Source organism: Lytechinus pictus, chromosome 18 (assembly GCF_037042905.1).
Source record: "Lytechinus pictus isolate F3 Inbred chromosome 18, Lp3.0, whole genome shotgun sequence".
Classification (NCBI taxonomy): domain Eukaryota; kingdom Metazoa; phylum Echinodermata; class Echinoidea; order Temnopleuroida; family Toxopneustidae; genus Lytechinus; species Lytechinus pictus.
Window position 1 is genome coordinate 20,741,609 of NC_087262.1, and position 14,995 is coordinate 20,756,603.

The 14,995-nt window shown below is 37.4% G+C and overlaps 1 protein-coding gene across 2 annotated transcripts in view; it reads left to right on the forward strand.

The window, feature by feature from the left end:
- Positions 1-14,995, forward strand: part of LOC129281941 (protein transport protein Sec24A-like) — a 55,372-nt gene that overhangs the window by 5,032 nt on the left and 35,345 nt on the right. For both annotated transcript variants that reach the window (XM_064112925.1, XM_064112924.1), the window contains exons 2-4: positions 3,970-4,760; positions 13,923-14,021; positions 14,401-14,742. In XM_064112925.1, the coding sequence (XP_063968995.1) occupies positions 3,983-4,760; positions 13,923-14,021; positions 14,401-14,742 (1,219 nt within the window). In that variant the 5' untranslated portion in view covers positions 3,970-3,982. The remainder of the gene's footprint in view (positions 1-3,969; positions 4,761-13,922; positions 14,022-14,400; positions 14,743-14,995) is intronic.

Sequence of the window (14,995 nt, forward strand, 5' to 3'; positions counted from 1 at the left end):
TCATTGTGATGTCAACCATACGATAAATAGACATAAGGAGAAAAATTTGTCCTTAATTGACATTGTATACAATTATGTTACCTGGTTATTGATCATTCGTTCTCTGTATATGAGGTTCATTGGTCGAATCTCGAACCAACTGAAGAGAGTTGCAGCTCCGTAATTAGCTTGAAGTAGAAGTTCGCCTTGGTGAGAAACACTCATGAAACTGTTCAGTCTAGGACCTACCTTTAATTTTCAAATGAAATTCAATCTCGACAAACATGCCCCTTCCCCCACTGTCGTTCCATCACAATCGCCACAATCATAATCATAATCATTGTAATCATCAAAACTAGGATTATTATCATAATTAATCTCAGCACCTTCATCACTGTCATTATCACCATCATCATCATAAAACATTAATCATCACCGCGGGCGGCGGAGCAGAGGATATATCCTTTGTTCATAGGGTGCATCATTATTGTCCCCCACAGCAAAATATTATCCTCTGATCATCACTATTATTGCTACCATAATCACCAATCTTGTCGTAATAAATATTCTCGTGATCAATTACGATCATTATACCATCATCATTATATCAACATTATAATTATTATCACCATTCTTGTCATTGCCATCATCGTTGGGATTACAATCATAATCATCACCATTATCATAATCAGCCATCATTACCTTTCTTTTCGATATCATCATCACGATCATAATGTCTTGTTTTTTTATTCACACATCATTATGTTTATAAATTAAAAAACAAAAAAAAATTATTATCGTCATCATTATTACCACCGCTTTCATCCTCATCCTCCTTATCCTTCTTCATTAACACCAACATCATTATTACCATCACAATTATATCATCCTCGATCATCATTCCGTTTTCACAAACGCTGACTACTTGTAGTAGTTCCGTGATTGTATGGACAATGTGGTTTGGGAGGATTCATTGGGGTCAAGAAAGCACAATTAGAGATTATCAGAGATCGTTGCGTAACTTCAGTTGAAACGGATTCTTCCTATTGTTAGTTGTTAATTTTTTTTCACACCTTCTTTGTTCGCAACACGTGCGAGAAGGTGTAGTTAATAGAACCCATTCAAGTCACTCCGGGGCATTCACTTCAAAAGCTTCAAAGGGAAGATAAGAGTTATCTTTCCTAAAACGAAGTAACTCAAGTGCATTGGGGTCTTGAGAATAAGAACGAATAACAAAGGAGATTGAGAACTGAACATGACTGGGAAATGGGAATGGATGAGGATTTCAATAAGTTGTATGCATAAATACGAATGCTAGTACCCATGATGAGCATTGGAGGACGCAGGGGGGGGGGGGGGCACAGTCGGTCCATGCCCCCCATTTGAGAAGCAAAATAAAAATTTGTAATGTTAAAATGCAAGTCAATCTTCATCATTTCATAATTTCAAATCAATACTCGTTTCTTCATCATTTTGAGTTATTTTAAGAAATATACAATTAATTTGCTCAGCCATTTCATGATATTAAGAGAAGTCATAACAAATATTGAATAATGAACATTGCTTTATCCAAGTTTCCATCCTCATGATTTTGCGTTCCTAATGCCTCGGTCATATTTGCTCTACGGCGGCCGTACGGTGAGTCGGAAACACCTGTTTTATCCTTTTTTATTCAGACCACGTGTTTGTAGCTATTACACACAAAAAATGTTAAAACGGTTGATTTTTACTCGCCGTACGGCCGTCATAGAGCAAAAATGACCGCGGTAAGGTCAGGGAATGTTGCAGGAGTTCACCCCCCCCCCTCCACTTAGATAAAAAAAATTGCTTGTAATTTTTTTGTTTTGTTATGAAAAGACCTAATGGGGGGGGGGGGCGAAAACCTCTGTCAAATTTTCATTCAACTCGAACTCTACCTTTCAAAAATCCTGCGTACGCTACTGCAAAAGCTAGAGTTATTGGAGCTATATATATACGTAGCGTAAAGAGAATTTTGTTTCATAGCGGCAAAGCTCTGCCTCAAGTACCTTGTATTGTGTATGCTTGCGCGCACATGGTATCTATAAAACTGATATTAAGCGTGCGGGTATACAGCAAGAACGATACGGAGTCGTGACTAAACTTTTCTGAGGACTAATTCGGAGGAACCACGTACCAGTGACAATGCGGCCGTATTTGTAAGCGCTTTTGGAATTATTAGGCATGGTTGTAATCACATCTTCAGGAGCGAACAGAGCTCTGCAAGCTGATTCAGTGGGTCCAGCGCCTGTAGACGTTGTGCGCGGTCGCCGCGATTGATCGAATGCTTTGACGGATCGCATTTTACTTCCGCTGGTAGCCAAAACAAAATTTATTTCCCTTTCCATCTTTGTCAGGAATTTACGGGAATTATATACATATTTTTGGAAGCTCACATCATCAGGTACTAATGCCTTGGTCACATTTGCTCTAGGGCGGCCGTACGGCGAGTCGAATACAGCCGTTTTATTCATTTTTATACAAACCACATTATGTAGCTCGTACATAAAATGTTAAAACGGCTGTTATCGATTCGCCGTACGGCCGCCGTATAGCAAATGTGACCAAGGTATAAGCATGAATAAGCGATTCGCCGGAGCAAAATTTTGCGTCCAGGTTCTTGTCCCTTTGAATACTTGTCACGCCTTCCAACCAATTAATTACGGCACACGTCGTCACTCATTATACTAGTACTAGTTGCACCCTCACAACATTTCACGGCAAACAATTGAGGTAAGGAACTTCTCTAAACGCGCCAATAAATTCCTCTTGGCTTGCCAGCCCAATGCCCGGGAACAATAGAAGTGCCAGAACGCGACTGCACGGGCTCGTTATGTCGCTCCGCGATGATCGCAGGGGTGCTCTATTGATATGCAAATTCAACCTCATTAACTTCGTGGCGTGCAAGCCCGTGCATGAAAAGTAATGAGGGCGTGCAAACGCGTTTGCACACCCCTCCCGGATATTGACGTCCCGCCTTACTCATGAATATTCATGCAGTTTCGCACCGGCCGATTTCAAGCAAATTCCCCCACCAGTAATTTTTTGCAAATGTCAACATAGCAAGTCTTGAATATCATGATTAGGAAAAGCTGTATTTCAGCTTTGATCTCGAAGTCATCGTTCAAATTCTCAATCTCACATCGCGTCACTTGGCTTTGCCGTAATTTTGATAGGGACTGAAGTTGACGACCAAAATTATGGAATTGTGTAGGAGATATTAAGTTCCCACTATTCAGATGAATCAAAAAGACAAAAGTTATTTGAAGGATGCCACAACTATTTTTTTTTTAGAATGTACTGTTTTCCATTTTTACAAGACTTTAGAATTATGAAAGATGGTAGTTTGCTCAGTATAGAAATTGTTTTTAGCCCCTCAAATAATTTATCTTATGATTCTCATCATAAAGTACAAGTTGAAAAAGAAACAACATATGACAGAAAAGTTTAGATACCTAATAGTCTTAAAAAGTAGGCTAGAATTGAACAACATTTTGTTATGTTTTTATTTTAAATCCAGTCAAATGTATTGTTCCCCTTCCTAATTCATTAGAAGTGGAAGGATACATGTATGTCAGATACTTTATTTTTATGGATTTCTTCTGCTTTATCTCTGGCTTCATATCAGCTTTATCATTTTGTGTCTAAATCAGGGGTGTGAGAGTTCAGATTTTTATCTGATTTCAGATTTTTTTGTTTTGATTTTCAGCTTAATTTCCGCTTATTTTTGGCCTTCCTCTGTACAAAAAGTATGGGAGCTCTTTCTATTTCAGACTTTTTCAACACTCTTCAGCTTTTTCAGATCTTTTTATTTGTGACCACTCACACCCCTGCTAAATCTCGCCTATTTTTTTTTACAATTCCTACCTTGTTGAATCCTACATATTAGATAAAGTGAAATTAATTAGGCCTACAATTGTGGTTACATTCATGTATATATAATCTGTTTCCTGTGTTTTCAATTTTTAACAGAACTAGTGACAAAATGCAACAGCCAGGTCCTCCTCCACCGGGGGGATACAACCCTATGAGGCAACCGGGTCCTCCACCCCCAGGGGGGTACAACCCTAACAATATGCAGACTAGAATGCAACAACGGCCACCATCAAACTACATGAGACCTCCCTCTCCAGGGAACGTGGGACCACCCAATGCAGGTCCTGGAGCCAATTCCCAAGGAATGTACAGACCTCCTGTATCAGGAAACACAAGACCGCAGTACCCTGGTCAAATGATGGATGGTCATCTAAGGACTGGTCAAGCACCTATGGGTGGTCCTCCACCAAATGCTAATCAGTATGGCATTAAGCCCCTCCCAGGGGCTGGGTCACCCCCAGTAGGACAAATGCCTGTGTCAACAGGACAACAAGGTAATTACAGGACTGGTCCACCCCCAACATCAAGTTATCAAACTGGTCCTCCTCCATCAAATGGGGTAGGAGGATATCCTGCCGGGCCGCCTCCTGGTCCACCTTCCGGTCCACCCGTGTCTGGGGCCTCTTCAAATCGATTCGCATCAAATGCTCATAATAGGTTTGCCCCTTCAAGTGGGGCCATGACAAACTCTTTTCCAAATGGTAGCAGTGGTCCCCCTCCTACCAGTAATGCTCCAATGCAGAGACTCCCCAACTCTGGCCCCCCTCCAAGTGGGACCCCGCCCATTGGGGGTTCGATACCTCTACCCGTGGCTCAGGTTCCACCGACGATACAACAAGACAGACCAAGCTCGACGGGCGATATGAATGCTAGTTTGAATTCATCAGGTGAGTTTTACTGTCTAATTTCTGCATTCATAATACATGTATAATTTTATTCTAACAAACCAGTATTAACATTATTTCTTTCTTCTATGATTCTTGACAATCGTAATACGTAGAAGTCTCACAGAATCATTCCATATAGTAGCGGAGGCATGCTCAAAATGTCGTACCTTGTTGAAAGCTGTAAGAATTGCTTTTTTGGAATGCAAATCCTGGAATTCATTTGAGCTTAATTTAGAACCTACATTATACACACAACCATTTTTGCATATTGGAAACAGCATCATTCTTTTTGTAAGTTCTCCAATTGCAGAAATATTTGCTGTTGATTGAACTGGCGTAACTTTGGTGTACGTACATTTATATTTCAGCCCATTTCAAGGTAACATGTTACTAAACATACATGTAGATAATTGCAGGACAGTGACTATTTGCAATTGTATGCATGTTTACATCTTGGATATACATGGACCAGTCAAGATGTTTCTTTCCTAATACCACACACACACACACACACATACATGTACATTGTACACTTTTTAGGTGCTAGTATTCATTGGTCTGCAGTAAAGAGAAACATGCTTTTTTTTTTTGGGGGGGGGGGCTACATTATACTTTCAGGTAATGTGATGTCCTTCGATTGCATGTCTGTTTTGAAAATTCTGTACTTATTTGCAAGTTTATTTATTTATGTTTTCAATGTCTAGATTCAATTAATCTTTTATATCCTGGGTATATGTGATTCAGGTGATTTAATGGTCACACCAAGTAGATATCACTCTAAATCTTGTGGCCAAGGAGTGATATCTCCTTGGCCACACTTCCTTGACAAGCTGTGAGCTCAATATTTCTGTGAATCCACTACCAGTAGTGTTGAGAGTCACAGTTTAACATTGTAATACTATTAAAATGAAACTTCATACGCTTTTGTCAGTAGAGAATTTGGCTCAAATTACTGAGTATCAAAGAGTTAGGATCGAATTACACATGGGATTAGTTTTGGAACTTGGGTATTGAGTTGCCCGTATCTGTACATTTTTTGTGCTACCCACTAGACCTGCAAGTTGTAGGATTGAAGGTGGTTAAAGGGATACTCCTGGCTGAAAATATCTATAGGTCTATCTTTCTCTTATGCAGCTTCATTTCTTGTTTGGAACAATCTTCCCCTACAAATTCGCAATGCTAACTGTTACGAATTCACAGAGCAAAATGCCGAAAATCGGATAATAAATAACAAAGTTATTGAATTTTGAAGTTTATCAATATTTTGTGAAAACAGTCATCATGAATATTCATTAGATGGGCTGATGATGTCACATCCCCACTTTCCTTTTTTTTATGTACCGTACATGAAATCATATTTCTGTCATTATTTCATACATGTGTGTATACATGTACTGTGTCTCCCTTATAATGAATTAAGTTGCAGCAATGAATGTAATGCACTAAATCATTTGTCAATCCAATTTTTTAGTTCTTGGAGGAAAAAATTTGAATAAACCTACATTAATTACATGTAATAAAATACAAAAGAACAAGTGGGGATATGACATCAATTTACTCATTGAATATGCAGGAAGATATGTTTCACCGGATAATGCAAATCTTTAAAATGTCATACATGTATGTAACAATATTATTCCTTGTCCGATTTTGATCAAGTTTTCAGTGCTTTGTTTTTCTGATTACTGGAGTACCCCATTAATTTTCTCTGAAGCATTGTGCAAAATGTACAATAATATTCTTACTTAAAAAAAAAATCACTGTACTGTCTATACATGTACAAATGAGGTCACAGTGGCACACATGTACATGCTTGTAAATACAGTATCACAACCAGATTAATACTTTATTTGCAGTGCTCTTTGAGTACATTGAGTGATTCAACTATGAAGGTTTGATCATTTACATGTAGGCCTGTACATATACATGTAACAGCTACTGGTACCGGAAAAATATTCTGAATAACTGAATTAGATTGAGTTTTTTTTTTGCTTACAATGTAAATTAGATTTACAAGAGATTTATTTATTTATTTTACCCCCTTATTTGTAAAATTCATGTGTAATTGAAAGCTTATTAATTTCATGGATAAAATCTTTCAGTGGAAATTACAATACAATTAATTAAGGTCTACCATATTTCAATGTTTCGGAAATGTGTATAAGTGAATATTTTGTGGTATGCTTTATGCTAAAAAAATGTTGAGTTTACCACAGTACCAAATTGATCTGCTCAAGTCAATATCCTTGGGCCAAAAATATCTGCTTGATTTTTACTTGTAATTTTGTTGGCAAAATTCAAACAAAAACACATGCTTTGCATATTTTTGGTCTGAAAAACTGCTATAAATGACTGCTTTAATGATAGATGTTTGACTTAAACTGACTTCATTGTATTTTTGGACAGTTTATGTACGTCCATCCATCTTGCAAACTTATGTAATAAAATTAATGCATGCATATTAATTTTATATCGGTTTTAACTGGATATTAGAGTCATGAGGGTTAAGTGTCAGCCTGAGACTCACTCTTTTGATTTCTTTTTCAACCAATATACCCTACTACTAGGGAATCCATCAAATCTTGAAAGCAAACAGCTTCTACTATTTTATCCAGGGCTGCATCTATACATGTCTAGGTGTACAGTATGTAATATGGGGCTAGAGTATTTAATTGTGGTACACAGTAGACATATTTTTCTGAAGGTTGTCTTTAAAAGGTCAAAGTCCGTATTGTTTTTATCTGTGAATCTATGATTGCATTTCAGAGTAAAATAGTTCAAAATTTGTTGCTCTGTACAAAAGAGAAGTGAAGGGAAAATGCAAAATCTTATATTTGAATGGGAGGCTGCTTCTTTGCATTAAATTTTCCTTCTGAGTTTAATTACATGTAGCTCCTACAGGTGGTCTATTGGCACTTGGCCTATTGGGGAAAAAAATCAACCTTTGCCCCTTTTTTTCTGTTAAGTTCATGAACTTGCATGATCAATTTTTTTTTTTCAATTACATACATGTACATGCAGTACATACATGTACATGTATGTAATATGTCTGCCTACATGTACATTGAATACTGATATAAAACATTCTGCAATAGGAGAGTCTCTCTACATGTAAGATGCATTGAATAATTTGATAAAACTTGTATACCATATGATATTCAATTGAAATTATACATGTTTTTCATTGCAAATGTGTTGATTTTGAAAGTTACACTGCACTGGGCTTTTATTTTTCTTTCTTCATTTGATGTGTGGTGATAAACTCTTAATCATGGTCACTTGTCTGAAAACACGTACACTTTCGGTATTAAGGAAAGAGAGACTGCAAACAAATGCTTGCATGATAGAATTATTATTTTTTAGTTTGATATATTGGTTGTCTGCATCGTTACGTATAAAGAATTCACCTGCATTTACATGTATGAATGCAAAAGTGATTTAAATAATTACCTAATCCTGCTGTACTTGTATTTCATATCAATTAATTATCATCTTTTTTTGTTTGTTTCATTTATTTTGTTTCACATGCTCCGCCCACTCCCTCCTTCAAGCCACACCCCCTAACCAGCCCATATCCCCTGGGGCCAGTCTGGCCCCTCCCCCTCTCATCCATAAATCTGCCTCCACCTCCTCCCTTGGTTCCCTACCCCGCCCCCGTGTGGAAATCATGTCACCGTCCCCCACCCTGGACTTGCTTGGCACTCCCTCGCCATGTGGATCAGGTATTCAATCTTTTTACGTTATTGAATTTTCGGCCGCCTTTCATCTATGTTTGATGCGTAGTTCATTCAAAATTTTAGTCTTGCCCTTCCTATCAATTGCTTCATACATGTAGCATTAGCAAAAGTTTTTCAGCTCTGAATGTTGCTCTACTGTACATGTACATTGTATTGTGCATGTCTTATCGCTCTATGTTTTTGTATTAAACTTTGTTTTTGTTCTGTGTTCTGTATGCTTATATTTTACCTTTTTAGAGAGAGGGGTATGTTTTAGTAAGCATTTAGAAGTCATAGCTTTGTTCTTTTGTCATCTGTCTGTGTAAAATTGTAGAGCTTAGTTTTGTAGTACCCTAACTAGCAATTTTATTGAGCTTTTTAGAAGATGTTCAGTACACATACATTCATGGAAATCCAGGCCCTACAGACTCAGCCATTTGAAAAGCTGTGCATGGATTCTGTGGAATATGAAATGTAAGCCCCCAAAATATGAATAGATGATGGCGAATACATGTACATGTAAAGGAAAAAAAACCCAGAATCCAACAATTTGATTGCCAGTTTTTCTGATGTGTGCCAAATGAATCTGGAAGAAAGAAGCTTTTAATACTAAGTAATAAGCAGAATTTATAAGCAAGGCACTCTATCATCATCAAATGGATCTTTTATTCATGCATATTTTGGTCTCGCCTGCATAGCAGAGCGAGACTAATAATAGGCGCCGCTTTTCCGACGGCGGCGGCGTCAACATCATATCTTAACCTAGTGTTAAGTTTTTGAAATGACATAACTTAGAAAGTATATGGACATAGTTCATAAAACTTGGACATAAGGGTAATCAAGTATTGCTTAACATCCTGCCTTGGTTTCAAGTATCACGTTACATGTACCAAGGTCAAAGGTCATTTAGGGTCAATGAACTTAGACCATGTTGGGGTAATCAATATCGAAATCTTAACCTATGGTTCAGTTTTGAAATGTCATCATAACTTAAAAAGTTTATGGATCTAGTTCATAAAATTTCGACATAAGAGTAATAAAGTATCACTCAACATCCTGTGCAATTTTCAGGTCACATGACCAAGGTCAAAGGTCAAATAGGGTCAATGAACTTTGGCTATGGTACATGTGTAGGGGTACTTGTTGAATTACCATCGTAACTTTGAAGGGTTATGGATCTAGTTCATAAAACTTAGAAATGAGAGTAATCAAGTATCACTGAACATCCTGTGCAAGTTTTAGGTCACATGGCCAAGGTCAAAGGTCAATTAGGGTCGATGAACTTTGGCTATGGTAGGGGTACTTTTTTAATTACCATCGTAACTTTGAAAGGTTATGAATCTAGTTCATGAAACATAGACATAAGGGTAATCGAGTATACAGTAAATTATTGTTTTGCTCACATCTTCGATCACATGATCATGATCAAAGATCATTTGGGGTCAATGGACATACTGTACACTAGTATTTTCTTATCATACAAATGTTTTCTTTTGTGAATAATTATTCAAAAGCTGTTTTCAAAGTCAGCACTGCTGCTACATGTACATGTATATCGAATCGCGCAATGCAGGTGAGACTGCCATAGGCGTTCCGCTTGTTTAATATTTTTCATTAATTTAGTGGGGTTTTTGTTATTGCTGTTGATGTTAGGGCTCGTTATTGGGGGAACACCTTGACCTGTGCCCATAAGGGACACCAACAAAGATTTTGTCTACCATGCAGTCTCACCTGTATACTATAAATTAAAGACAACCTTTATCTTAAAGTGTTCAAGATGTTATTGTGATTGTAAATTTCACTGGTCTGTATTACTTAGATTTCTTGCTGGTAGTAGCCATAGCATTAGCCGTTCGAGCTTCATTTACCATTAACATGATACACTGTATGAAATATAATATAGCACTCTAATCAGGCGCAGATTGGGGATGGGGGTTGGTCCCCTAAAAATTTAAACAACCCCCCCCCCCCAAAAAAAAAAAAAAAAAAAAAAAATGGTTCCATGACATTTGCTCCGCTCTATTAAAATTCCACACACTAATCGAATGACCAACTTCAAGTCTTCAACCCTGGGTTTAACAATGTACCCTACCCTAAAACCTAATATAAAACCCTATTGCAAGTTTTGCAACCTTAACCGTAACCCTACATCTTAGATGAAATAAAGCTTTGAGCAATTATCGCAGGAGCAAATAACCCCCAAGACCTTTATTTGGGAGTGCTGACTGTTTGGTTTTTGGGGTTTTTTTTACTTACCAATTTTATCTAGAGAAGAAATACCTTTCAATGGTGACCCATTTTTTTTTTGCTTGTAAAATTTTTGGGACAAAATGCACCTACAGGACTGCGTTTCCTCAATCCTGATATCAATAATAGTAAAAGCAAAGATACTACAAGGGGAGGATCACACAGTACATGTACATAGAGCGCGCAATGAAAGGCTTGGGAAGAGCACCCCACAGCGTTGAGTATTAAACCTTCGCCAGTCTTCGTGTATCGCCATTTTTGGTTGCGAACAAAACATATGAGGGAAATGGAGGGGGGGTTGAGGAATAGACGATTTTTAGTTTTTTTACATATTGAGATTTTTTTTCTTCAATTTTTTTTTCTAAAATTATGTATTTTAGAGGTGTCTGGGAAAGAAACAGATGGAATTATCCACATATGTGTTGCCCTTGTGCCCTGTTCCAAATCCTTTCTCTCATTTCCAGATATGTTTTATACACAGCAGCGTGCCAATGTGCGATGGTTTACTTACTCAACTCTAGTGGGCGCCCTTCCCCATGAGCATTAATCAAGCGTTTAAAAAAAATCGCCAATGTCTGATCCTCCCCTTGTAGTAAAAATTGGTAAAACTAATGCAAGAAACAAAGCAAGTAGTTGTTTGCAGTCTCTCTCATTAGTCTGTTTTGAGCCAGATTGTACCTTCATCCTTTTTGTAACTGTTTAGGGCCGTCTGCACCAGCCCGATCTCGAGATTAATCACGAAGAGGGCCGATCGGCTAAAATCTCGAGATTGAGCAAACTTGGGCTGGTGCAGCACCGCCTTATGTTGTTATTACTTGTGTCGTTGCCTTGGCTTGGCAATTCTTATCTTTAAATTTTCACTTATCCATTTCCTATGCTGCCTCATACAGTAGACCTACATGTAGAGTGTACTTGCCACATTTTCAAAAGCACTAGTTAGTGTTACAAGCACTGTACAGTACTGAGCTCAAAAGTTAGTGAACTCCATCACAAAATGCACTCCTTCATGCTGAGTGTTGAATGTAGACAACATTACTACAGTGTTCAGCGAGCTCAAAGAAACAAACTTTATAATATGTAATATTTTATCACCTGACTTCACAATTAAATATGTAAAACATAGCAGAACCTTAACACTTTAAAGTGTACCGGTATGTTCATTTTCTGATTGGGTTCATTAACTTTTGAGCACTGTATGTTATTTTGCTGTAGTTGTAGGAGGAAAGGGGGCACCTGCTCCCTCCCCATCCCCATTTTTTATACAATTTTTTTTTTTTTTTTTTTTTGCTTGTGAAAAAAGATCACTGGAAAATGCCACCCCCATCGGGTGATGTCATTTTTGTCTCACCTGCATAGCAGAGTGAGACTATAGGCGCCGCTTTTCCGACGGCGGCGGCGGCGGCGTCAACACCAAATCTTAACCTGAGGTTAAGTTTTTGAAATGACAGCATAACTTAGAAAGTATATGGACCTAGTTCATGAAACTTGGCCATAAGGTTAATCAAGTATTACTGAACATCCTGCCTAAGTTTCATGTCACATGACCAAGGTCAAAGGTCATTTAGGGTCAATGAACTTAGACCATGTTGGGGGAATCAACATCAAAATCTTAACCTAAGGTTAAGTTTTTGAAATGTCATCATAACTTAGAAAATATATGGACCTAGTTCATGAAACTTATACATAAGGTTAATCAAGTATCACTGAACATCCTGCATGAGTTTCACGTCACATGACTAAGGTCAAAGGTCATTTAGGGTCAATGAACTTTGGCCGAATTGGGGGTATCTGTTGAATTACCATCATAACTTTGAAAGTTTATGGATCTGATTCATGAAACTTGGACATAATAGTAATCAAGTATTACTGAACATCCTGTGCAAGTTTCAGGTCACATGATCAAGGTCAAAGGTCATTTAGGGTCAATGAACTTTGGCCAAATTGGGGTATTTGTTGAATTACAGCCATAAATTTGAAAGTGTGTTGGTCTAGTTCATAAAACTTGGACATAATAGTAATCAAGTATCACTGAACATCCTGTGCGAGTTTCAGGTCACATTATCATGGTCAAAGGTCATGTAAGGTCAAAGAACTTTGGCCACGTTGGGGGTATTTGTTGAATTGCCATCATATCTCTATAAGTGTATTGGTCTAGTTCATAAAACGTGGAAATAAGAGTAACCAAGTATCACTGAACATCTTGTGCGAGTTATAGTAGTTTTCAAAATCAGCACTGCTGCTATATTGAATCGCGTGATGCAGGTGAGACGGCCAGAGGCATTCCACTTGTTTTAGTATACGGCCCTTGTAAATTTTTTAATTGTCCCTGCTGTGCCACACTATTAACAGCATACATGTATTCACAATTTTGTATTAACATAAAAAGAAATTGACAAGTAATCTGTTTTATGTACATTGTACTTGTGTTTCTAATAGAACAGGCTCTTGTAATTTCTTCTTTGAATATTCAATATTAATCTGCTTTTGGTCGTTGATATTTATACATATATTTTGTTGTCAATCATCTTTTTCCGAAGAATGGCAGAAACCTTGGAGTGTTTATTAAAATGATCTGTTCATTAGTATTTCTAATAAGTATCCTCTTTCTTCTACTTCATCACCCTTAATTCTTAACAGTATTATATTTCTTTATATGATACATGTCTATTTTTTATAGAATGACAATGACTTTCTTTTTTTTTTTTTACAAATATACATGTACATTAATGATGCAAGGCACACAATCATAAGTTTGCCTTGTACCTATTTTTTTTTTTTTTTTTTTTTACTTTCAAAACTGTATCTGTATTAGTAAAGAAAGTTTGTTAGTAGCATTCATTTGACTTGATGGTAGATGTTAACCATATTTTCTAAATAGAGAATTAAAAATACAATTATGGTAAAATCCTGACATACTAAAAGCATTACCAATCAGCTATAGTGTACATGTACTTCAATAACAAGATGGCATGTCCACAAGTCAGTGCAAAGTCATATGAGAAATTTCTTACATATGTTGAACTTTCAATTTGCAAAAATATATAATTTATAACTTAAAAACTACATGTACCTGAGCTGAGAGTGATACAAAATGTTGAATGCAAAATTATTTGGATTTCAGAGAAAACATAAATCATTCTACATATATATCTATGATGGAAGTTTACATTCTTTGACCTTTGATCATGATCCTTTGCAGGTCCTCCTTCAGCAAGGTCATCGGCAGCACCATCACCTATCCCATCTCAGCAATATGACAACTTAGAGGGCGGTATTCCATTTTTCCCTAATTCACAAGGTACGAGAGATTTATTTTGATTAGTAATCATTTTGAATTTGAAAGAAGTATTATGATGAGAAATATCACCTGTATGTATTTACATCCAAATGACAAGTGCAAATGTAGGTGAAAAGGACAAAATACAGGACTGTCAAAGGTTATTGATTTTGTTGTTTTTTCTAACTTAATTAAATTTGCAATGGTCAATCAACCTATCACTACCTCAAGGCTCTTCTGCATATCTGTTCACTTTGTCATAATGGTAGATGGATCTATGTAGAAAAGGGGTATATCAGCACTGCATTTTGTAATGAATAGAAGTTTTCTAATTGTTTCATCTAATGAAATAGACTTATAATGTTATTGATAACCTTTTGTTTCAATTTATCATCCATAGGTGGTGTGCCCTCTCCTGCTGGGGAATTCGCCCCTCAAAGCCAGTACCCTCAGCAGCCCAACACATACACCGGTCCACCTCCTCATGCAGGGGGACAGTACCTCGGACCCCCGCCAGCAGGGGGGCGACCTCCACAGCACACAGGTGCCCTGCCAACAGGGCCACCTCCGATAACTGGTGGCCCTCCTATGGGGCACAACTACATGGCTGGTCCACCTCCTACTGGTCCTCCTACCGGTCCCCCAACAGGTCTCCCCTCTGGGCCCCCGACAGGTCCCCCGACAGGCCCCCCGACAGGCCCTCCAACTGGTCAAGATTTATCACGGACAAGTGGCATTGCTGGTAGAGTTTCCTTCCCTTCTTTAAAAAAAAAATTATTTTGTTGTACTACAATTTGTCATCTACTCTGCAAGTAATTTCTAAAATATTTATGTGCAATTTGCTAGACTTTCACTGTATTCAAAATTTCTATTTGTATGTCATAGAGTAACATTTGTAGATTCAAAACATTCTCTTCCTCTGTCGTTATATTGATAATGTCTATAAATCTATTATTCAAATGAAATGATGTGTTGCAAGTAAACTCTACTTATTC